The 25,364-nt window shown below is 51.5% G+C and overlaps 2 protein-coding genes across 2 annotated transcripts in view; one reads left to right on the top strand and one right to left on the bottom strand.

Annotated features, from left to right (window-relative positions):
* Dys (Dystrophin) overlaps positions 1-20,653 on the bottom strand; it is a 75,804-nt gene extending 55,151 nt beyond the window's left edge. Inside the window, 28 exon segments of the mRNA XM_029113238.1 lie at positions 1,922-2,170; positions 2,475-2,582; positions 2,682-3,090; positions 3,560-3,708; positions 3,816-4,121; positions 4,221-4,937; positions 5,084-5,359; positions 5,493-5,939; positions 6,054-6,215; positions 6,301-7,173; positions 7,260-7,363; positions 7,522-7,801; positions 7,922-8,848; positions 9,011-9,282; positions 9,428-9,749; positions 9,886-10,021; positions 10,148-10,447; positions 10,525-10,979; positions 11,100-11,258; positions 13,310-13,438; positions 13,562-13,780; positions 13,877-14,134; positions 14,245-14,339; positions 15,484-15,914; positions 16,699-16,856; positions 16,948-17,954; positions 18,840-18,972; positions 19,199-20,653. Coding sequence (XP_028969071.1) covers positions 1,922-2,170; positions 2,475-2,582; positions 2,682-3,090; positions 3,560-3,708; positions 3,816-4,121; positions 4,221-4,937; positions 5,084-5,359; positions 5,493-5,939; positions 6,054-6,215; positions 6,301-7,173; positions 7,260-7,363; positions 7,522-7,801; positions 7,922-8,848; positions 9,011-9,282; positions 9,428-9,749; positions 9,886-10,021; positions 10,148-10,447; positions 10,525-10,979; positions 11,100-11,258; positions 13,310-13,438; positions 13,562-13,780; positions 13,877-14,134; positions 14,245-14,339; positions 15,484-15,914; positions 16,699-16,856; positions 16,948-17,954; positions 18,840-18,972; positions 19,199-20,653 — 10,536 coding nt within the window.
* A 1,328-nt stretch (positions 20,654-21,981) lies between these two features.
* On the top strand, positions 21,982-24,761 carry LOC100898878 (ADP-dependent glucokinase). The gene is made up of 7 exons (XM_003739207.2): positions 21,982-22,244; positions 22,496-22,683; positions 22,805-23,092; positions 23,219-23,355; positions 23,520-23,790; positions 23,903-24,110; positions 24,223-24,761. The coding sequence occupies exons 1-7, from the start codon at positions 22,098-22,100 to the stop codon at positions 24,439-24,441; spliced, it is 1,458 nt and encodes a 485-aa protein (XP_003739255.1). The 5' UTR covers positions 21,982-22,097; the 3' UTR covers positions 24,442-24,761.
* The last annotated feature ends 603 nt before the right edge of the window (positions 24,762-25,364 follow it).

The following is a 25,364-nucleotide window of genomic DNA, read 5'->3' as shown; positions in this document are numbered from 1 at the left end:
GACGCTTCCTCAGGATCGTTCGCTATTCGGGTAGGTGGACGCGTTCCCGAACGTGAAAGAGGTTCTCGAAGCTCGTCTCGCGACTCGGTTTCCAGACAGGGAAACGGTCGAAGAGCACTCGATAATTTTTCGTTCCTCTCGTTTTGCGAATTTCTGCAGCGTGGGTTGCAGGAAACTATTCGAAGCACAGAGTCGCTGCCCCGGGGCGACCCCTTTCCCCTCCGACGAGGAACCCGATTCCCTGAGATCTGCGAGAGACAGAGGGAGGGATTATTCTCCTCAATCCAGACTCGAACAGGCTCAAAAATTGCAATCTCAGAAGCTCGGGCAAGCCGTGCCTCGGGGAATTTCCATCCAGCCAACACGGTCGGAGCGGTATCTACGGCGAAGGCTCTCTAGACCAAAATAACCGAGTCTAAAATAAGACTCGTCTTCATTCCAGCCTCGCATAATTGAGCGCGCGAAACGATGAGCTCTCCGTGAACTTCAAACATTAGAACAGCTGCGGGAGCCTCGCTCCCTGCTCGGAAACTCAGTCTCGCAACCACCTCTCCTCTGATCTCGGTTATAGCCGCCTTGTGACGAGGCGGCGTCTACTACACATACCCTATATTATAACCCGACTGTTCCCACTGTTCCTGGTCCTACGGCTCGATGTGCTCGGGACGACGACAGACGCACTAAACGCAGTATCTTGAAAATACTTGCGACTCGCTCGTCGATATTATACTCGCGGAGAATTTCGTCCGTCGAGAAACAATGTGTCTCGCCATTGTTTTCCGACAATACCATCGTATCTGAGGGAGCGATACAAAAGCGCTGATTGCGTGATCTTCCTGAACTCCGCCAGCGGGTCTCCGTTTGCTTGCAGCTTTCGCAAGCCATCGACGACTCGAACTTGGGAGTGGTAGCCAATTAAACGGTGCAGTGTAGCGAAGTAATCCATGGCCGACAGCCAAGTTGGTCCGTTACCTGTCCCAAGTTGGCTGGACAAATATACTCCACGTACAGAAACCAGGGTCGAGAGGACGGAGCAGAATGGCTTTCCTCGCTCTGCAGTACGATGCTGCGCTTACTAGTTGATAGATCCGGACCGGTTCGAGACTCGCTGCTAATAAGCACGTCGAGCCAATGCCTCGCTAGTCTTCTTTTTCTCGTTTGCACAAAGTCATTATCCCAGCTTCGCCGAACAGCCTCCAACAATGCAAGAGGGCGAGGTTGGGTCACAAAATCAAAGATACGGCCTTTCAGAGACCACGATAGAAGAGGCAAGAACAATCTACGCGAGTTGTTGGCTTCCAGTCAGTATCGGAGCGGGTGATGAGCGCGAGAGCAGAGGCACGGGAGCCTTTGTGTTCCCCGCCGCAAGGCCTCAATTAGCTATCGAAGCGCCAGGGGAACAAAAACATTCTCAGAGTCCCAACTCCTCGCGCCCTAGAAACGAAATCACAACGAGCATTGGAATATCGAATGATCGGAATGCTTCGCCCCCGAGACATATAAATCGAATGGGCACTCCTCCCGAGGAAGCTTAATATGGTGCAGCTTCGAGGGAATCCTCACGCGTGGAGGATCAACGACTCCTCGTCGGAGGAACATGGGATCAAGATATGAATGGACCGCGAGGGAGGCCAAAGGGAAAAGAGAAGAAAAAAAACGGACATAAAATGCAACGGAGTGACGTGCGAGCTTACGGCTTGAGACTGGTCAATATTCCAACTCGGCGAACGTCCATACAAGGGGTCTTCACCACGTGTCAATCCATCGGCTCTTCCGAAAGATTCAGTTGCGAAAGTGACAGTGTAGGAAGATCGATTCGGCTCCGAATCGCAGACCGCTATGTCCGCGGTCTCACCGATTCTCTGAATGTGGGGAACGTGCTGACTACCTAGCTAGGAGCTGTCAGGAGCAATGAACTCACCTTGTACGTTTCCAGAGCCTGCTGGACACTCTCTTCCACGCCGTAGTCGACAACCACTCCCTCGAGCGTCGACTTCCCTCGAGCGACCCACGACTCGATTTCCAGGACACCGTCGGACAACTCACTCATACCCATGCTCCCTTCAATTTGCGGCAGTACGTCACCTGGATGCAGTTTCACATTTGAAATTCCTTTCAAGAGCTTCCTCCTCGGGAAAAGTTCCCCGGCGTAGTGGGAGCATTCTAAAACCTTTCAGGCACGCTGCCGAGACCTTGGGAAATCTAGTTTGGGAATGGCAGAAAGCCTTCCGGGACGTCAGATTGCACTTCCAGACTTGCGGGATTTTCATGCAGGGTTCCGCGGAAGTCTGTCCGCTCCCTTGCCAGACTCCATGGGGGACTCGGGAGCGACCTTGATCGTCGTCTCACTCTCGAGAAACAACAGGTGGACTCGGGAAAATCCGTTGGAGAGGAGAGTTCGTTCCTTTCGACTGAAGTAAATTTAATTTCCGAAGATAACTCGTACCGTGGAGGTTGTGGAGTTGCGGAACGACGAGCAAGGCGAGGGGAGGGCCACACCTGGCAGCGTAGGCACACAGTTTCCTCCACGTCGAGGCACATCGGCCGAACTCAGTCTTGCACTCGGGAAGCAAAGGGAACACCTAAAGAGAACAAAACACCCCCGAAAGGTGAGTACCTTGGATCTTCATGCATCTTCATCGCGACCGACGGTATTCCCGACCCAGACTCCGGACCCTTACTTTTTCCAGCTGCTGGACCTTCTTCTGAAGTTGGCGCATCGTGCGAGAATGTTCAACCATCACGCGTTCGTTCAGGCTCTCTGCGCCACCGTGCGCGGTCGGCGAGTCGGCCTTGCTCGGCGAGGACGTCGCGAGTTCCGTCTTCGGAGAACTCGACGAGCCCCGCGCAGACCCCGTCAAGCCCCTCCAACCCTTTGGCGTTGATGTCCGTGGCGTCCTCAATGACATCCGGCCAGACTCCTGCCCGCGCCTCGGAAAGTCTCGGCAAATGAACGAGTTCGAACGACTCAGAAGGTTCCGGGCGACTAGGGATTCGGCAACCAGGAGCGATGCGTTCAGTTTATTGTCTTGTTTTCGGATGTCTCCCATGAGCACATCCAACCGTCGCAAATAGTCCTCCAGTTTTTCCCTGATATTGAAAGAATTGGATCATGAATGCGGGACCTCTCCAAATCAACACCCTCTCCACTTCTTCACATTAATGAACGAATCCATATTGTAAACTGTGTAAGATATGTATGTATGTCGAAAACCCATGTTCATTGCAATCGTCTAATAAATTCTGCGGACGGAATTGTTGTCACGTTTCAGAGGGACTACCCAATTTATAATAATCGAGGGAGTTGATCGAACTGTCATAGGGAGCAACTTCTGGTGATGAGTTTCTCCCACGGATTTCTCCCCATCGACTCTGACAGAACTCTTCGTCCCGAGGAAGATCGACCCCCTCTCAAGTCATTATTCCGTGTTTGATACAATTGATTACTGCGGACTGATTGCTCGCTCGACCCCTGGTAAACGATCTCCCCGATCAAACAATGCAGAAGAAATAGGGACAGAGAAAAACCCTGAAAGAGTGCAATGCATCGGAAACTGACCTGAAATCGGTGAGTTGTAGACACAGATTCGAGAATTTGTCGCCCAGAGAATCGATGTCGATTTTCTGAGGTGCTGAGCTCAGCAACACGCTGAAGAAGCACGTTCTCTTGGAGACCATTTCGTTTTCGCAACGTTTGACGTTCTCCAGCTAACAGGGCGGGAATGAAAAAACATTGAATGACCTGCTCCACGAGGAATCATTATTTTTTTCCCCGGGATTCCTCCATCGAAAACCGAATTGAACGAGGTACTCACTTTCTCGAATCCTTCCTGTATATTTTTGGGCGGGGGGTTTATCGTGAGAAGGGTCTCGGCTTCCATGAACCAGGCGCGAAGTTGTAGCATGTCGTCTCGCAGCTGTTCACCCGTTCTCGATTTTTTCTCGCTCGTTTTACTCTTTTGGAGTTCTAGGAGGAGGCTTTTCCATCGCTTCTCTATCGAATCCAGCTTCGAAGCTAGCGACGATACATCCGAAGTCCCACATTGAGTGAGGAGACTGCGTCCGATATGCTTCGTACGATCGTAGATCGGGAGATGCTCGGCCGCTTGCGACTCGTAGTCCTGGAAAGAGAGAATCAATCGTAAGCTCGGACCGTCACCATCGACTCTGAAGAAGATTCGCTCCGTCTTCATCGCTGGTCCTGCTGGACGTTCGCTCACCGGGACGCGTTTTTTGAGGAGTGCGAGCTGGAGCTCGCCTTTCTCGGTCGACTCTCGCATGTGGGTCTCCATCGAATCCAGCCAATGCGTGAAAGCCTTGTAGAATGAGTTGAAACTCTGCCAGAGCTCCTTGCTCTTTACCCAGCGATCGTTGACGCTCGTGAACGAAGTCTTCAATTTGCTCCATTGCTCCGAGAGGGCATCGACAGCTTCGTTCAACTCCGACGTTTCCTGCGCGTTGGACGCGTGCACTGTTTTGTGCTCGAGTTTTACTTGGTCGATCGGACTCCTCAAAGATTCGATTGACTCTTTGATGGTCTGGAGCAGCTCCTTCTGGGCCTGGCCGAACTCGGAGAAGTTTTCATCTCCCAACATTCTCTGGAAAGAGGTCAACGTGTACCGCAGGGACGACACCTTCTCGAGGTATTCAGGGAGGGTAGACGTAGGTGAGCTGTAGGCGCTGTCCAATCGTCGAGGTGTCGAGTACTTCCCGGTGTCCTCTTCTCGAACGGAACGAATGTCCGTATGTGACGACGATATTCTTCGCAGATTTTTCAACTCCACAATCTGTTTCTGGGCGTCGACCCAGACCTGAGTCAGATCGTGCAGCCTTTTACGGATGGTTGAAGACGGGATTCCGAGATCTTGGAGTTCCTGTGCTTTTTTCTTGACGGCGTTGATACTCTCGCCAACCGACGCGGCGATCTCCAACGTATTCTGCAGAGGAATGCACGCTTCAGTCCGGCAATCTACATTAGACCGACTGCGGTCATACGGAAGTCTCAGTAGAGAAGAACAATTAGAGAGGAGAAGAAGACGGGGAAAAAATTTCGAGAGAGAGGACGTTCTGGCGACCAACTTACGTCTTTTACACCGTTCTTCAAGTTCATTAAAGCTTGCTCTAGCTGTCCGGCTAAACCTCTCACATCGTCCTCTTCCCGACTCACATCCGCGTCGAAATCTTTCCATTTTTCCTGGGCCGTTGATATTCTCTTCTGAGTGGATTCGATTTGTTTCTTACACCTGGTCCATCGCTCACAAACCTGCGGCCATTCGTCTTGGAAAACAGCCGTGGTTTCCACTCGTCTATCCAGATCTTCGACGGCAGCGTTCAAGACCTTCGATTCTTCGGCAAGATTCTGCAAGCAGGACTCGAATAAATCCGATACGAGTCAATTTGATCTGAGCCCGACCGGATGTCCAGCTCCGGACGATTACGAGCATTCCAAACTGCAGCTGGTCATCGAGAAGACGAAGAAGAGCTCAACTTACTTGGGAGAGATTGGCGCATTCCTCGAGCACATCCGTTTCAGTCTGAATGAGACAGAACTCATTGACCCTCCTCTCGATAGCCTCCATTCGCTCGAGGAACGCGTTGAGCTCCACGATCAAGCTATCGGGGTTGCCCGCTTTTTCCTGTAGCTTGTCCACAATGGCATTCCACCGCTCGCTCAATTTCAACGTCTGGGGTTGGACAATGAGGGAATATCGCTCATCAGCCTCCATGAGCTGCTTAGCTTCTTCACGGAGCTTTCTCACAACCTCATTGTAATCGCTGATTTCCGTCAGCAGACTTTGGAGTCTTTTTTTGCCGACAGGCGATGCTGTATACTCTTCTTTGGCCTCAAAATAAAGTTCTGCTCCTTCGAGCCAGGTTTTCACTCTCGTGCATCGAGTGTTGAAGCTATCCAGCATTATTCTCACTTCCGGTCGCTTTTCCTGCGGAACGAGGTTGACATCAGCGCAGCCGATGCGATTCTCCGAACACAGCCCCCCTTCCGGGATTTCGGCGAACCGCCAGCGGGAGATCGTCGACAGAAAAAAAACACTCACCGGAGCGAACATCCTCTCAACCTGTAGGAACTTGTCTTTGACGGGCTGGATAACTTGCTTGAGAAGTCCGAGGTCTGCTTTCGATAAAGCGTTGAGACGGTCTGCGCTCTCGAATAATTTCAAGAACATGTTTTTCCGCGGCGCGAGCTCCGTTTGAATTTGCTGCGGATAATTGAAGGGTTGCTCGACGATTTCGCCGATAAAATCCTCATGTGCGCGGCAGAAAATGACTTGGATGCGAACTCACCTCGATGTACTCGGTTTCGAACAGATCCGTCCTCACTGTGTCCAGCCAGGGCGCCAACGCGCTGTACAACGATTCGACGTTCTTGGAGAGCTCCACGGCTTCCTCAAGAATGGTGTTCGCAGAGGCAACGTTCTCCACCGCAACGTTGAACCTCCCTTTGACCTCATCCAAGCGTCGATTTACTTCTGACGGGTTCTCGTAGTACACTGCGTAGGTTCGTCCGTTTTTTATCGTTGCTTCCATGTCTGGTTTCATCCCGCTGAGAACAGTGTAGATTTCCAGGCACTTCTGCTGCTCTGCCTGAATATCAAGCGGCTTGTATGAGCTCAAACCCAGAAGTTTCGCGGAGGCTTCGACGGTGTTCAGCGAAGCCTCGGTTTTGGTCAGATTGTCCTCGAAATCTGCCGGGATTAAGCCAGCACGCAGTTTCTTCACGATGGCTGCATGCTTCTTAGCGAAGATCTCAAGTCGTTCGGCGATTCTCTTGCCGGCGTCGACTCGACCGTCTTTGGTGTATTCCTGGGATCGATTGAGTAGCATGTCGATGTCTTCTTTCGCTCTCGACATTTCCTCCCACTCGTGCTCCATTTTCCCTTTCGGAATATCTTTCTTGAGGGTTTCCTCGCTCTTCGCGATACTGTTTTTCAGCATGAGGATCTTCTCGTCGGTCTCCTGCGCTTCTTTGATCCATCGCTCCAGGAATTCAATGCCATCGTTCGCGTGCTTGCACAGCTCGGCGCTTCTGCCGAGCACACGATCAGCCTCCGTCGTCACATATTCCGTCATCACTCTCAAGGTGAGGAGCTCATCTCGGATATGACGAATCTCTCGGATGCGTTCGGGTTTTCCACTTTTCATGAAGAGCTCCAGATCCTGGTGGGAGAACGAAAAGAACGAATCAGTCATCGGAGTGATTCTGTCCGGATGAGAATCTCATTCACGATCTATCAAAGACTCACATCCAGGAGACCAGCCGCCTCTTCGGCATCTACGGCACTCTGCGGGGATTTCTTCATCTGCTTCTCAAGTTTGTTCAGCCATTCCGTTTCCATAACGATTAAATCTTGAAGGTAGACACATTTTATTTTCGGCTGTCAGATTGTTTCGGAATCCTCCTGATAGGAATCGTAAACGTCGGGCGCTCGACCAACGGTCTAGGTATATATATCAACGGAAGGCCGGCCGGAATTCGACGTATTGCCGCTTGATCGGCGGACCTACTTTTGAACTGCGCTAACTTGGGTAGAGCTCCTCTCAGACCCTCCTCTGTGGCGTCGATTCTGGCGTCGAGCTCCTTCCACGTAACCTTAACGAAGTCTAAGTCTTCTTTGAGATCTTCCACGTTTTCCACCCTATTCGCTTCCACCATCTGTTTGTATTGACGCTCGACCTTCTCGAGAGCCTTCTCTTTATTCTTCTTCTTTTCCCGTTGCCCTTGCAGGTATTTGAGTCTGGCTTGCACGTCGACGCCCAGCTCCATCGGTGTCGTCAGAAAAGTCTCCTGAACATGAGGAAAAATATCACGATCTCTCCAAGCGGGGTTTCTCCGGGCTCCGTCTGATCTTGGGCCGATTTGTTATCGCTCGACGACAAGGATTGACCGAAAACTCGAGATACTGACCTTTTCGAAGTCTCCAATCCATCGATTCAGATTCCTCACTTCCTCGGTGAGAGAATTGCTTGTATGGATGGCATCTTTGAGATCGTTTGTGTTGCTCGCGGTGTCCGCCGAAAGTTTATCCCACCGTTGGTTGAAGGCTACGACGGATTTCCGCAGCTCTGCCGCGTACTGCGGCTCGGCTTGCTTCATCATCTCCTCGGCAATGTAGTTGATGTTGTCCACATTTGGTTGGAGTCCGGCCATGTCGCTCCGGAGGGTCTGGGCTTTGTCTAGGAGCGCCTCCAGCTGGTCGAGGTCGATCATACTCCATCGCTTATCGCGGTCCTCAACGAACTCTCCGACGCAGTCCATCCAGGCGTTGATGGAAGCAACTTCATCGAGAAATAAGCGCAACATGTCGATCTGTTTGGTCAGGGTCCGAATACGTTCGGCTAGCGTGTTGCTGACGTTGTGCCAGCATTTGTTCATCTTCGAGAGCTGGCGCTCGAACGAGTCTGCCCATGGTTGCTGCTGTTCGGCGCGTAAGAGATCTTCGGCGGTATTGTTCAAATCGTGGAGGGTGCCCTCCTCTTTGTTGACCGATTCCTGGATATCCGTGTATTTCTTGATCTGTTCCTCCATGACGTCCAGTGACGTCAGGGCGACCGAGTCTCCGAGGAGGGTTCGATCCACGTTGTTGATCCAGTTTTCCAGGACCGATACACTTTTCACCAGCTTCGGCGGCGGGCCTGACGTCAGGGACGATTGAAGCTGTCTCTCAAGCTCCTCCAACTCCAGGTGCGTATCGTGCCATTCTTGGACAATTTCGAGGAACTGCTTGAGGACCGGATGATTCGCCAATGACGGCAGACGATCCTGGAGCTCAGAGGCGCGGCGTGCCAATAGCTGAACGTGTTCCTTCTGCTTGTTCGCAGTTGACAATCGATTCTACAAGCCGAGATTGGTGTGTCAATATTATGTGTAGTCATGGAAGAGAGAACCTCGGGCTGGAGGAATACACGAGTCATAGATAAGGTCCGATCGATCGCCAATGGCTCGATTTTGTGAACGATGGATTGGATCTTCGGAGCGATCGATTATTCCACTCACCGAGCAAGATTGAAGTTGACGCTTGATGTTGCTTTCGTCCCGGCTCCTCGCATCGGTATCGTCATCCACAACTAGATTATCACATTCGTCGATGAAGCGGCGCTTGGAATCAATATCCTTCACCAAGGAATCGATGCCCTCGCGTAGCTTCTCCACTTCGACTTGAGCCTCCGCGCGTTCTCCGTGAGATTTCAGAACGCTCTTCACCGCCAACCACCGCCGTTCCAATTCGTCAGATTTTTTCCTGAGCGCGTCGCTACTTTCACTCTCAACTGGAATTTTTTGATCCACTTCAAGATAGCGATTTGAGGCATCAGATCCGAACGACCCAGACATCTCAATAATAATTGATCAACCCCGAGCTTCGGCACGCATTTCCGAATAGCGCGGAAAGGCACTCTCTTGGATCCACCTTACCTTGGCCTTCGAGATGTTGTTCGAGCGCGAGTCTGGCTTCGTTGACCGTCATTTCCAGACGAGCGTTTTTCACAATCTTCTCGGCTTCCTTGAGCTTACGGAGCTGCTCTTCGGCACCCATGGCTTCCCAGAAATGACCGACCTTGGCTCCTTCTTCCGTAATTCCCACCAGCGTCTCCAGACGATTTATCACCCGGAATGCCGATGAGACTTCTTTGGTGAGTTCGGAGAATGAGCTCTTGCGAGAGAGCTTGTAGTCGACCTTGCGTTTCTTCACGTCACTTGGTTCACCAGCCTCGACCTGAGGAATTCAACAATTTTTCTGACTCCGTGCTCACTGAGTGGCACGGTCGATGATACGGACTCTGATCGCACGGTCCCGGAAGGGCGGGAAAACTCAGATTGATTGAATTAATCATTATGCTTCTCCAAGAGCTCACCTTGACATCTCGGACAACCTCTTTCTTCAGCTTGTACAGCTGTAATTTCCTGAGCCATAGCAAATTTTTGTCTTTGTTCCGTGAGGCCACTTCTTTAGCCAAATGGTCAACACGCTCGATCAGAGCATCCCAACGAGTGACGATCGCGTCACATCTAGAAGGAAACAAACGGATCGGACACGTCCCAGTTGTTTTTCCATGTTTTCGGATTATTCGAAATCGATGAGGTTTACCCCCATCGGTCGATGTCGTCAGAGAGTCGAATCGTGCGCCCACTCACTTTCTTGTCAACTCCACAAGCGCGGCGCATCCCTTGTCTTGTTTTTCGACCGTCAGCTGGAGCTGCCGGCACAGTTGAGTCAGTCGAGAATTTTCCGAATTCAGACATTCCGCGATTTGCTGAAGTCCGCTGATAGCTTCGGCCTCGTTCTGTGTGTCCTCCAGGTCAGAGAGGATCTTGTCCTTCTCCTGGAAGAATTTTGAGAAGAACTCCTCCTCGAAGATCATCAGATTGAGAACAGCGTGCATCTGATGCAGTTTCACTCCGCTGCTCTCGACCAGTTGGGTGAACATCAGATACCTGCGGATTATCGTTTAGTTTTCGGAATGCTCATATGGGGATACAAATAAATTATATTTGATGATGTTCGAACGAACCTCTCGCCGGTCGCTGAAAGCTGATCCTCGAGATCTGCGAAATCCGGGTCGTCTTCGTTTATGATCATCTCAGTCAGCGAGTTTACCAAGTCCTGCTGTTCCTCGATTTCTGTTTGCAATTTCCTGAGGATGTCGATCTGCTGCACTGTTGTGGCGTAGTCGGGCCCGGGCTGTGCGATGGTGCTCAGAGTGTCTTCGTGTTGAGTCAACCAATCCCGGAGCTGTTTCAGCCCTTGTTGTTGAAGTTGCATGAGGACTTTGTACAGCATGGTCTGGCGGCTCGTGATCTGCTCTCGTACGCTATTCAGCTTATCGTTGATGACGTTTATCTCCGCCTTGAGATCGTTTGCTTCCTCCTCTTTGAGGGCGGCTTGAGGGGATTTCAGGAATGCCTTGGCTCGCTGCAGGATCTCCACTGTGCTATCCTGCTGGTTGCTCATTTCTTGCATGAAAGCCTATCGAGGGGAAACAGACCGTCGGAGACTCGCTCGGTCGGCCGGATAAATAACGACACAGGAGTGTAGGCGACAAGAGAAGAATGACTTGTAGGTATCCGATTGAGGAGGAAGACTTACCTCGTGGTCGTAATACATCTGTTTGACACTGTCGACATCGTCTTCCAGTGAAGGTGATTGCGCTTCCTCGAGTCTTGCTTCAGCGCCGATGAGACGCGCTAAAGCCTCTTCGAGCATCGATCTGAATTTCTCCAGTGTGGCCATTTTTTCCGCACTCGCCTGCAGAGAGAGCTTTTTAAATGTTCAATTATCTGTAATTCAATTTTTGTGGAACAGATCCCGAAAAGTCCGCCGAATTCCAAGCAGCGATCAAACTAAGCGAGGGAAGAGCTTCACAGATCTAGAAACGGAAAACTTTTCCGTTTCCCCACGACCTCGGTCGGCGTCAAAGTAGCCACGCCAGAAAGAAATACCCCGTCCTCGTGATTGCTGTTTCACGTCCTCGAAGACGACTCTGACTCCGCGAACTATTCGTCAAGCTGAGAGGGGCTTTCCGTTACTCTATAGGCCTTATGAGTAATTCTCCATTCATGGTTAGACCGCGAAAGTTCACTCGCGCTGAGCAAACATTCGGGTTTCAGTCGAATCCAGCAGACTGTCTCTCACTATCGTACTGCGAGAGGCAGCTCTAGGCAGCTTTGTTGTCAAAGTATAGAAACACTCCGATCGAGTGTTTGGGGCCGTGAGTATCGATGACAGTCCGCGGTTTCTTCGCAATTGAATTGATTGATCGGACGATGCTCAAAGCACAAGCAAACAAAGCGACCGCTCGTCAAGCCTCAGCGTTCGTGACCGAGAACTATTTGACGCTTCGGAGGTTTGCGCGGACGAACACATGGAAGCGGAGACAAACTTGTGATTTTCGAGAGATCGACATTCGATTCGATCCATTCACCGTTCGCTCCTACGTCTCACACGGCACGGGAAAGGAGACTACTCACAATCGACCCACGAAGAACGATCAGGAGATTCCCCGAAACTCCCTGGAACGATGCATCACACAGTCCTGCCACACCCAGAGCTCGCTCTTCGAGTTTTGACCTCTGATTCCAAGCGCACGGTTCGAACAGATTTCTTCACGCCGAGTTTCGTGTTCTTTCTCATCACGGCGTGTCTCTCCACCGCATAGCCGTACCCACAACGCCGGTCCGCACAGTCTACTCACCGACTAAGCGGCGACCCGACGGACGGACGGACGGGCCGTTTGACAGACAGACAAATAGACCGAGTGAGCGTGATTACAAAGGAGCCGCAACAACTTGTTGATGAAGTTCGCAGTCGCGTCAGCGACAGGTCGCGTACTCGTCATCGATTCTCGGCTTCGGAAACCACGACGATCGTATCCTTCTGAAGCATGCTGCGGCCACTGGATAATTTATCTGAGGGGTCGGGAAACTCTTTTCCAGGGCGCCATTACTCCAGCGTCACCGTTTCCGGTGGAGAACCTACACTGCGGGCTTTCCTTTTCGGAGAACGAGGCTGCACTTGAAAAATGATCGAGCGGGATTCGCCAATCGTCCGCTCTTATTATTCGATGTGTGATCTTGAGCCGGCTGTTGTCCAACGCTGTCTTATACTCTCAGCTCTAATTTGATACAACACGAGAGCGGTCTCTCGTTGTTTACAGGCTTCACCGTTTCCACGGGCTACGTTCGGCGCCGTCGATGTGAAAGCGCGCCGGGCCCCTTAGGAGTAGATGGGTCGGAGGAGAGACTAAGCGCACGAGCGTGGAAAGCTCAGCAAGAACATTCGAGCAACCATCACCGGTGCCGGCGGTTTTACGTGGCGTCGAATCAGAAATGGCTCATGATCAAAAGATCGAGCTCTAATCCACGGGAACTCCGCGGATTTGACTCCGACCTGGGGGTCGTACATTCCTGGATTCCTGCTGGGAAAGAATCGAGAACCATCCTACTCAGGATTATTCGAATTCGAGAGCGCATCACCGGATAGGCTCATTTCCAAACAAAATGAGATCGTCCGGCTCGCCGAAACCGATAGAAGTCTAGCGGGAGAGGCCGGGAAGAGAAGAGCTCCTGGGAGCCGTGCTGAATTCCGAAAATACTATCTGCGAGTAATTACTTTTTCAATCAAGAGGATGAAGAGAGAAATCATGATCCGTGATCCAATAATTCGATGGAAAAATCGAATGTTGATTCTGACGATCCGACGTCATCAGTCTGCGCTCAATCAGTGGCCCAAATTCACTCACGAAGTTCCCATGCGCGATGGATCCTCACCCCGAGTCCAAATTATCCGTGGGTACTCACCCCTGCCGGAGCCAAATTATGCAGCCTTTGGTATAAACACATGGTGTACATGAGCACAGATTTCCGGTCCGGTACAGCCATGTCCTCAGGATCCAACAGTTTATCGATGCCGAAGGAAGTATGCGCGACCTGTCGACCAGATCAAATTTCAATTGATACGTTGCTCCTCATTAGCGCCAGCGGGGAATTTTCTGCGAAAGATGCTCGTCGCCAGATATAGATGCCCAGCTGCGGCAAAACAAAGTCGGTCACCTCGAAAGCATGTTCCAGCCGCTCTTCGTCGTCAAGATTAGCGAGGTTTTCGAAGTTGAACATCTCCGGTTTGTGATAGTGAAGGACTGCGTTGAAAGCCCAACCGTCTTGCCACGATGTCGTGAAGTTCGAGATGTTCACATATTGCGTATAGTTCGCGCAAACTTCTTGACACCATGCAAGGAGTGTTCTCTCTAAAGAAGTATGAGCTCCCGTGGACTGGAAAAGAGGAATCCGTTCCATGAGGGATCCCGATCGGTAATCGATCCCGAAGCTGCTGTTCGGAAACTGTTGCCATCACAAGACTGAACTCACTCGATTGGCTTGCAGAACTTCTCGGGCTTGCCAGTGGAGAATGATGCTCCATATTAAGCCGAGCGTCAGCTTGACGTTCCCGTCGACGATATCGTTCGTTGATATATTGACGAGTTTTACGTTCTGTGAACCCAGGACTTGCAGAGCTCGGGTGACATTGTTCATGTGATGTACACGGAGCCGCCCTTTTTCCCTCGGAAGTGTACGACTGCATAGAACCTCGAGCAGTAGGAGGAGCTTTGTGCCGTCCCGCAAGTCCTATATCGAGGAGGTGGATCGGTAAAAAAACGTGATCGAGATTCGAAACTAGCTTGTGAGTGCAGATTTTCCCAGAGCTGAGATTTTGGATACATTGAACCTATAGTTACCAAAAATAGATCTCTGATGGGTTCGTGTCCTCCTTGGAGTAGCCTCTGATTGATCCATTTGGCGAAAGCCTTTTTCTGAACGTCCTCCCGCTCATCTGTGGGTAAAAAAATCCTTCAGACACAGCTGTAGTGAAAATCGCGATTCATCGTGAGCGTCAGCGCCTCGTTCGAAACTCGCACAGCTCCCTCGGAACAGTATATTTTTGATTTGTCGTCTCCGACCGAAAACTTTTCCGAAGCAACTTGACCCCGCTGAGAGCGATCGGGCCGAATCGCTCAGATACCGGCGTTGGGTTAAACAGAACCTCCATCGACCCAGCCGAGAATCACGCATGCAACAGGTGTGCCTCCGACGATCGACCGGATATCCAGACCGCCACAAAAACTCTCGAGCAGCGATGTGGTGGAGTGCACAGCCAGAATCGGGTATAATTCGACGGAGACATTTGTTCTGGGTTTCCGTTCCCCAGCTAACTACCTTTGGTCAACTTGCCACTCACTACTCTGGAACTTCGAGATACGACAGCAAGCGGTGTTTCACAGTAACGAGGTGTCTCCCTCGATCAGGAGCGAGTCCACCCTTATTCTTCCACAGCTCTGGTCCGGGAAGCGGTAAAACACTTCCATTCGTGATCGTGCCTTCATCGGGCTGTCACTGACCATCGGGCGTGGACTCGGTGCTCAGCACTCCGGCGACGTCAGATGTAGCTCAAGCGTCCGGCTCACCTTGCACGTTGGAATCCATGCTTATCGGCTCCTCCTATTCATTGATCCTGACTGTCATGATAAGGAACACATGATCGGCGAGGGACCAGGCTAATCTGACTCATAGATAAACTTCTCCATAAACACCAACACACACGATTGGTTGTTGTTTTCTTCTCCTCGGATCCGATCGGGGCTCCGCCATGTTGGGTGAGAGGCAGTTGCGCACATGCTTAGCACTCCAATAAAGCCCTAGGGAGCTCATGTCGAGCCGCCGGCTGACGAGCGGTATTCTGATATTGTAGGAGCCTCTGATCTGAGCCCTCAGCAAGATGCACGACCATCGACGCAAGGGAACCTTCCGCGATTCAGCTTCGCTCCTCCCCCGATGCGGAATATTCTCAAACGGCTCATATACCCGCGTAATTTAGCCGGAAATCAAAGGATGGATTCATAGACCCTGGATTGTCACATAACTTTTGACATCTGAACTCAAATGTCGCAGGAGTGCCACGGTGGCTAAATTCGACTAACCGAAACTCTCTGTAGAAGCTGTCTGGTGACGAGTGCAGTACTGTGCTTGCAGGGTGGGAATCCATCTGAGAATCCGTAGCTTCGAAGCGGTATCGATTGCGTTCTGCACGCTCAGACGATTCCCTCTGAAGTCCGGCATGGGTCTCGGGGCGACGGCGGTGCTCCGGCTCTCATGCCATGTGGAGATCTGCACTAAGGGCTTGAACTTCGGCCCTGTAGCGAGACCCGGGAGCTCTGCTGCAGGGGAACCCTTGGCACGACCCGTATATCTCGACACCCGGGGATAAGGAGTGCTTCTCCTGCCCGACTCGGATGCGTTCCTCTTGCTCGATCTCTCGGAGAGTCTGATCTGAGCCTGTCTCAGCTCTTCGATATACGGCGCTTGCGGTATCGGGAGTCGCAATATTTTCACAGGGGTCCAAAAGTCGTCCCTGTTCACCAATTCAGTAAGCGAATCACCGTCTCCGCATGTTTGGAAGGAATCTGCGCTCTCACAATCACTGAGCTGCTCCTCTGCATCGACGACCATCCTCTCCGTGCTTCACTGGATTCTTCACTCACTCAGACCTCGACTCTTAGAGTTTGCGACATGCAAGTTCGAAGATCGCACCGATGGGGGATTCCAAAAGCCTGGCAATTCAAGCATGAACTCGTTCATCGCACAGTAGCAGGGAAGCCGAAAACGACAGCGTAAATCACAGAGACCGCCACTAAAACCAGAGCCGCCACAGTAAGCCCGAAGAGAACCTGGGAGCACAATCGCAAGCCGGGAACTGCTTGAGGAGAACTCATGACTGAAGACTGAATCTTCGACAGGAACGTAAAGTGGAACTCAGCAGTGCGATGCTTCGGAACTCCGGACGATCAACGCTCGTGCTATCGGAGGAGGTGCTGAGACTAGCGGGGGCGTAGCTTCTACATAGAAACCGCAAGTTTCGAAACATTTCTTTTCCGGCGAACGGAAGACATTAGAGCGAGCAGACAATGCCCGGAGTGTTTCAGTAGCAACTCGTGGGTTCTCACTCAAACTGTGCGTTCACCGGCTGGACTGCTAAGGTGGAAATGAGCTGCTTGGATGATGTTCGATTGGAAACCACAGGCGCGAGAGGCTTGGTGCTTCTCAGGAGGGGCGTTAATGTCGGTGTCAGTTTACCGTCACAACCCTCAGTGGTTTTCCTTTCTTGCTCTGTCTCACCTCCCCGGAATAATGTTCACCCGGAACGATGATTCGGCGGAAAGGACAGCGTGAAGAATAAGGAGCATACGCTGAGCATGTTCAGGTGAACCCTTACGAGACTAGCAGATTCGGAATGCCCTGCGAAGTCCAGCGTGCCAAAGCGGGCCCGGAAATAATGCTCCCGTTTCATTTCCGTCTGGAATGATTCTGTATTTATTAACAGTGATCAAGCATGGCGCAAATAGAACATCCCGAGCCCCACGGCCTGGGGACGAACATTATTCTACTCGTCCGCCATCAGCCTCTGAGATCTGGATGATTTTGTCGATTTTCTCTTCGTCCGGCAAGATGCTGAGCGGCTGCCAATCGAGAATCGGTGACGGCTTGAGAACGTCTTTCTTCGAGGCTGGCAGTGGCTCGCTGAGGAACAAATCGTGCTCGAGAGCCTTATGACAACGGAGTCTCTGGCTTGAGTCGTATCTGAGCCACATGGAGGCGAGATCTCTGGCTTCGGGGAGCACGTCGGGAAGGAGTTGTTCCCAAGACAGTCCATCGTTAGCAGGAAAATGAATTTTGTTATAGTCTGGCAGTCTTGTGTGACCGGGCCAATTCTGTTCGGTTGGTGCTCCTAGCGCGCTCAGGACCACGCCGAGTTGTTCGATGTCGTTCTCGCTACGGAACAACGGGAAACAGTTGAGCATTTCCGCAAAAACACACCCCACCGCCCAAAGATCAACGCCTTCGTCGTAGAGCTGAGAGCCGTACAACAATTCCGGTGCGCGATACCAGCGCGTGGCAACCTGGTGCTCGTAGCGACGGTTCTCCACGATGAGACACGCTTGACCAAAGTCGGCGATCTTGAGCGTGCCTTCCATGTCTATGAGGAGATTCGCGGGTTTTATGTCTCGGTGCATCAACCCGTTGATGTGGCAGTAGCCGAGTCCTTTGAGAAGTTGGATGAGATACGTTTTTATGTGGGATATCGGGAGCTTCTTCTCCGAATGGTATATCAGTGCCGAAAGGTTGTGGGGCACGTATTCCAGGACGAGCACCACGCTCGGTCCATGTGGAAAAACCTCGATCAGTCGGATTATGTTCTCGTGACAAAGATACTGCAAGCTCTTCACTTCCCGGAACGCGTCGATCGGAAATGGTTCAGTGGGACGACGCTTGAGGATGATCTTCTTCAGGGCAACCGTCTCGCCGGTCGAGTTGCTCGTGGCTCGTACCACAACTCCGTGAGCGCCCTCGCCGACGATGCCACCGACGTCGTAAGCGAACATCTCATGCGTCACTGTGCATGTGTCATTTCGGAGATGTTTTCCGGAACTACAGACCCGGTCCGAGTCTCGTCAGCTGTTGATCCCTAGTTGCCAGGACAACGGGAGCCGTGAAAACTCGTGCACGGTATCGTGGTCTCCGATTCGAGCGAAAGGAATGGCAAACCGAGCCACACGAGCAGAAAACTTCCGATCGGCGGAATTCCTCTCAGTAATTCGATGCCGATTACAGCTACAGATTTTACCTGCTGAAATATTCCTTCGATGCCGGATGAACATTGTCTGGGGGACCATGAGCTCCCACAACTTCCGGAAGTTCACCGTTCACTCACTCAGTGACAGGGCAGACTTCTCTTTCGTCGAGAACAGGCTTCCGAGGGCACGCGCTCGCTCTCACGCGTTTATCTTTGCCTCTCTTCCGACTTATCTTTTCGAATGTTTGGGTTCATCATTGAGAATGTTGCGCGCCGTTTTCGCGAAAGACCAAGATTCCGCCGCAGGTATTTCGTTCTCTGAACCAATCACGATCACCGAGCCGCGGGGGAATCGAGTCAACGAAATCGGTAGCGCTCGCTGGAAACACGGTCCAAGCGTTCCGAAACCTTTTTGTGGCTCGAGTTCCCGCACGAGTAACCTGTCTATCTGTCTAGCTAACGAGAGCCGAGAATATGGAATTACGCATCGATACGGAGTGCAGTCCCGTCAAATAGCCGAGCTTTGCGACAAGAGACATGGCTCGCCGAGAACCTCCAAGGAAAACCTGGGAAACCTCCCTCACGACATCGAGATATCGATCAGACTCCAAAAATTATTTACTCTCGCCACAGGGAGACTCATCGGAAGGAGCGAAGCATGACTCTATTACCGCCAACAAAGGCAGAGCTTTTAGCAGTACTCACCTTCGTCATTCTCTGTGTGGTCATCTTCCAGCGGGATGAAAGCATCTTCGCAACTCTCCGCTTCGGACTCAGCTTCCTCGTCTTCCTCGAGGTTTCCCGATGAGGATGTCGCGTCTTCCGTGCTCACGTCGATCTGAAAAACTAGGAAACTTTCGGTTCTCCGCTGGAAATTCCGTGGGCACTGGACCCGATGTTCATATACGGGACACAGAGTCTGTGGAACCCCCTCCGGTCCCCGGCCGTACCGGTTCAAACCCAGAAGATTCTGGATCGTCACCGATGACTGGATATTTCAATGGGCCTTCGGCGCCCACGAAATGCCCGATTCGCATTTCTTTATCATTTGGATCTCGACTCACCCATCTGACGCTGTCCCAGTCGGAGAGGGATGGAGGACTGGGAGCGAGTGGAGTAAGAGAATCGCTCCTCAATGCCGGTTCCATGGATTGCTTATCGTTCGTCGTTTCGGTGAAACTCGTGCCCTCGGCTTGCGGCTGGGCGCGACTCGATACGGGAGGACTGAAATCACGGCGTACCTGCTGCTCGAGTTCTTCGATCAGCGCTTCCTCCGTTTCCAGAAGCTCGAACTCATCTTCGGAAAAAAGCTCGAACCTCGCCTTTGACTCGTTCTCTCGATTTCTTGCTTCTGTGTATATAGGTTCTGTCAAGCGTTTTATTTTCTCTAGAACATCTTCGAGAACTTCGTTGAGATTTGCTATCCTCGAGACGCTCCGGAATGCCGGTACGGAGTCCGCCGGAGACAGATCCCCCCCTTCTCGCTCGTCGGGTCCGACCGTACTTTCGTCCAAAGGGGCATCCGACGCTGCTCCATCGGGAGCTGGGTTGTCTCTGGCTGCGGCCTCCGACAGAACCTCCGGATTTCCCGAGGTGGGAGCTGGATGCTCCGCTTCTCTCCTTTCCTGAGTCGCTGCTATCAGATTGGCGTCATCGCTGGGCTCCTCTTCGGTCGAGACGGACGTCACCGGGGATAGCGTTGTGTGCATTTGTGATAATTTGGGCGGTCTCTTCCGGAGTCTGGGATGCGGGAATACTTGAAGCTGCTGGTTTCTCGAGCTCGTCAAAACGGTGCAACTCGATACGCGCATGGCTTTCGACGGACGTTGGAGTTCCGGCTGATGCGTCGACGGGCCCGGGTCAGAACTCGAGCGACTGTCGATTCTCCTGAGGTAATTGGGGCTTTTAGGTTTCACTGACGGGCCGTGGATCTCGACGAAGTCGATTTTGATCTCAGGTGACGGGCCACCAACTTCACACTGACGAAAGTTTTTCTTCTCGTGCTGCAGCATGATCTCGAGTCCAGTTCTCGCGGAGTGAAGAAGCGGCTTCGGCTCCGATTGATGAGCTGAAGGCGACTCAGGTGCCATGATGCGGTCTTGATCGATGGAGAAAGCTTTTTGTAAAAGCCTGGTGCCCTGAATTGGCTTGTTCCGGCGAATTCCTTCGAGAACGTCTCCGTTCTTCCCGGACTGGAGGGAACCCGTCCGCAGAGAATTTTCGTGAGGATCACTGTCGTCGAACAGCTTGTTCTGATAAACTTCGATGGCGCTTGTGCTATCGCGGGCTTTCTTGTCCTTGCGGAAAAACTCCCGCATGAAATCCCTAACGTGGTCAACGGGTTGACGGCGGGCATCCACAACAGGTTGGCTGAGGGATCTCTTGACCACTCTCCGCCTAGGATCCCCAGACTCGAGGTCATGCTCGAGTCTCTCAGCAAATCGGACCTCTTTCTTATCTCCCATGGAGTTTGTGCGCCTCAGGATGGACTTCCGCTCGTCTCCGGTCTGGTTTTCCATCGGCGCTTCTGTTCCGGTATCCCTCAAGGGAGAGCCTTGAATAGAGACGAAGATAGAGACGGCAGACAGGCGTAGAGAAAGAAGGATGAGCCGAAGATAAAGAGATAGGATTTTTCTCACGCGCCGGTTCAGCGTTGCTGTGAATGCAGGCGACGGAGACAACGCCTGACGGGACCGGCAACAGACATTCTGATTCCTTTCAGAGTGATTTCGAGATCACATGTTTGGGCTCGCCAATCCGCTTCAGAGAAGAAATGCGAGCCGGAAAGATTCTCCCACAAGCTTGCCTAAACTCGAGCCTCTGGGTGTTTTGCTTTCATTCGGAAGAACTGCTATCGGGTCCTTTTTCACAGACTGAGACCCAGACGAGCTCATGGAAAAGGGCCGCGCGAAGAGTCACTGACATAAGTTTCTCGGATGACACGAACTTTTGCACCTAATTTTTAGACGCGATTCAGCGGTTTCACGAAATCCTGTTCGTAACTGACGATGAGCGAGATTTCCTCTCCGGAGAGTTCGACAGCGACAAAGCCTGCCAGGGAGGTTTCTGCGACCAAGAGAGCTCTCACTCTGCGATGGGCCCGCTCTAAGCAGGCCCCGCTCCGGAGAGGGAAAGCTCGAGCATGGGAGAAAGAGAGTACATTGTCTGATTGAACCCTGATGGTTGATTCAGTTCTTAGCACGGAATGTGTAATGACTATCGCCAGGAGTTCTTTCGGTCGGAATTCCGCGGGCTCCAGCAGGTCCCCAGAGGATACCCGATAGAGAAATGTGCTCCAGAAATTTCCGTGTGAACTGTTCCGAGCGGATTAGATGGTGAGACTAGCTCGTCAGTATTCGATGAGTGATATCCGGAAAGGATATATTGCGAATTCGCGGAATATGTTCCTCGAGCTGGTCGTCGTCATCAGTGCCGCCATGTCAACAATTGATCCAGAGATAGTTCAGTCCCCTCAATGTGATATGTGATATGCAAAAGCGGAACCCGAAAATTCATTGGAGGTGGAGATCGAGTGCGGGGTCGCGAGGAGAGCAATGATCTTCCATTTTCGAATTCGGAGAAAGCCTCTCCCGCGCCAGTGGCGCGCCGCCTTCCCCCCCCCCACCCATCGTTTGCCTCGCAATCGGAACCTCCCGGAGCGGTCGATTCTCGGACTGGAGAGTCGGGGAAAATGTTGCAAGGACGTCGTTCTCCCATTCGTGGTGGATGCTCTCTCTCTCTGACAGGACCGGCTTGCTGGAAGCCCGGACCGAATATGTTGCGACGACATCGTCTGACGTTTGCGAGCGAGAATGCGGGGCGCGAATTTTTGAAACCGCCGTGTGATGACGTTTGTTTTGGAGGAAACCACACGCGGAGTCGCTGGTGCGAGCGACGCGTGGAGCAAACTCGAACAGAATAAGGTCTTTCGGAAGCGATCAATGTATAAGACCACTTGTGATCATGGCTGTGGGAAAAGTGAGCTGGTTTCTGCTATCTGGTGCTTGTTTAGTTCTGGTGGTTGCGCTGTGGATGAATCGAAGCGATGAGAATCAAACTCAGCATAGACTTCAGCTAATTTTGCAAGGACTGCTCAAAACAGAAACCGAGGTAAGCAGCCTAGAGATGTTCAGCGGGGCGCTGTTCAGGCCTGCCCGCTATCTCTCGACAATCATCGCGTATTCCTTCTGTAAAACATCGAAATCCATGACCTCTTCTAGTTTATGAGAGAAGATGAAGCGGTAACTGCTCTCGGCCTTATGATCGCTCGACTGAGAATGGAATTCTTCGATCAATGGCCCCTAATGATCCGCACTCCCAGGAACACTGATTTAATGAGTCAAACATGCTTTACTTCACAGCTGCAGGTGGAGCCCTCGTTGAAAATAGCGGTAGGTTTCGGGGCCTGCCTGGACGTCATCGTACCCTCAAGACATGTTTTTAGAAACCTGAAAGCGCCGGAGCGACCGAGAAATCATGACGTCTTGAATACGCACGATGAATTACTGGAAACTTTCACCTACTACTTTAAACATGGAGCCGCCGCGGAGTGAGTTCAAGAGCTAGTCTCGGAAGATCTCCTGGTTCGATTCCGGGTATAGATGTGGATACGACAGAATTCGAGGAATTCATCTTTCATTCATTTTTGAATGTATCCTCTCTCCCTTTAGGCGGTTTGTCGCTAATGCCACACTGTTCCGTGAGGTTCTCCAACAAGCCAAGTCAAGTTCCGAGTGGCGTTCGACGCTCGGGGGCAACGCAGCTTTGTTGGCGACACGTTTCGCTCTTGAGGGAGCTCAAGTGCTACTCGGAAGTCATATGTCTGCTGATCTCAAGGAAAGCTTACCAGAAGGGGTCACGGTCGCGGGCCCGGAAATAGACGAGGATGACTACCACATGCTATTGGAATATGCCGCCGGCGAAAAATTCATCCAATATAAAGCTCCCCGAGCCAACAGGTGATTTTTCGATGAGTCAAACGCTCACGATGGAGAATTCATGAAATTTCCGGTGAACGATTTCAAGGAACCTCGAGCTCGAGGTTTCGTGGAGAAATATTGAGAATTATCATCATCTCCCCTGAGGTTCATCATACACAACGACCACGTGAACCCGCGATTCCGTTCCATAGAGGGCTTCGACGATAAGATGAAGAACTTCCAACCGTCTCTTTTCGTCCTCGGTGGGGTGCACGTCATGGACAACTTCCCATATCGAGAAGGTATCGATTCTCTTCCAACGCAATGCTGCTCGGGATGTTCGATAAGCACAAGATGAGCTCAGTGGTCGTTTCCCGATCCAGTCGCATACGCTCAGACGGAATCTGGCTCCTTCCTGGCCCCTCTTCGATGCGTTCATTGAGAATTCTGCCGGTGTCCTTTCCAGGACAACTCGATTCGTCCATGAACCGATTGCTGACAGTTCTGCAAGAAATTCCGACGAGTACCGCGATCCATTTCGAAATGGGCTCGTTCGTGGATCATGACCTTCTGAAACGGATTGTCCGCCAAGTCCTCCCTTTATCGCAGTCGCTCGGTATGAACGAGCAAGAGCTCGCGAATCTGAACTCGTTGTTGAAATACGACAACATCTCCTACGTGTCGGATAGCTATCCTCGGGTAGCCACGGTTCTCGATCAGACGCGGGAACTGTTCCAGTAAGTCCGTCTCCTTGCTCGCTCATCCATCAGCGGACGATCATTCGATCGCACGTTCTGCGCTAGATTCGCGGCGCGAGATTCCCCAATACATTGAGACAGTATTTCGCAGGAGTCTCTACGATTCAGCGCCGAACGGACGACCACTGTCGAGAATACATATCCACACGCTAGCCTTCCAAGCGATCCTCCGAGTCGTCCGAGATCCTAAACATTCCGTGTTCGAATGGATGAACACACGGGCTTCGGCGGCGAAATCCGCTCTGACAGCGCATCGTCACACTTGTGGCTCACACGACATAGACATCAACCGAGCGAAGGTACATACCTGAAAGAGAGAGGCTGGCCGAGAGCCCTCGATCGGAATGGGAATGGACTGCTTGTGAAATGAGTAATTTCTCCTTTCGTGCTACCGATGTATAAACATTCCAGATCATCATGGACGATTCCTTCACAACTACGAACGGCCCGAATCGACAGCGGATTCCTTTCGATCCCGACGAACCTGTACGTTGCTGGAACGAAGTGCTCCAGGGAACGAAAGTCGAAGTCGAATTCTGTGTGGCTCCCGTGCTAGTCTGTACTAAAGTTCTCCAGACAGGTGGCGGAGGCGACAACGTGAGCGCAGCCGGACTCGTCCTGCAAGTTTAGACGTGACTTGGAGTCGTTGAGTCGTGGGATGTCTCGAAGATAGGATCTCTGACACCGAGACCGGCGCTCTGGTTACCTAGGATTGAATAATGTGCGGAAGTCATGACAAGACGTGACACTTTATGGAATGAATTCCTTGCTGACGTCAGAGACCTTGAACCTTTTCCCACGGTCTCGTGAAAATGTGGAGTGTTTGTAAAGTTTTCTTTTTGTTATCGTAGTCGGTTTGGAGCTCGTGGCGGCTGCGTGTTGTTGCTGACGATATACTCTAACACAGCTGCTCGAGCTTGAGCGCACCTTTATTCCAAGGATTCTGTTATTTCTATCGGGAATAAAAATCTATTCACTAAGATTTGCGCCTCGATTATTCTCGGTATCGTCGAAGCTCTTCCCTCGAGTTGGTCCTAGTGAGGACGAATAGAATGGAGCAAAATACCTGCTACATTTAGCTTGGACTGAGAACGATCTAGAGTCTGATAAGCTTTACATAATTTTATTTACATGAAACAAACGTACCTAACAATGATGATAATTTAGTCCTTACTTCATCACCGCTATTGTCCACAATGCCGAAGTGATCATCATGTAGGAGAAATAAATTAGAAGACTCGAACTAACTAATGAAGACATCGAGAAATGAACTGTGAAATCTCTGCTCTGCAACACCGCTTTCGTTCGCAAATCGTCTGTCATGGATTGGGAACGTTCCCGCGTTGAAAGCTAAGTGGCCAGAGATTGATTAGGATGTATTCCGCAACTAGATCAGCTCCCCCCTTGAGTCCTTTGAAACGAAGAAAAAATGCCATTGACAAGATCAGGATTCCACAAAGTATGCTCTTCAACGATTTGAACGATTTCCGAATCTTCATTCAAGATTTCTTGCGCATGGATTCGTCAGCGTATGAATGCATCGAATGTTGCGG

This window comes from Galendromus occidentalis, unplaced genomic scaffold (assembly GCF_000255335.2).
Source record: "Galendromus occidentalis unplaced genomic scaffold, Mocc_1.1 scf7180000076440, whole genome shotgun sequence".
NCBI lineage: Eukaryota > Metazoa > Arthropoda > Arachnida > Mesostigmata > Phytoseiidae > Galendromus > Galendromus occidentalis.
This window is presented reverse-complemented; position numbering and strand designations above follow the sequence as displayed.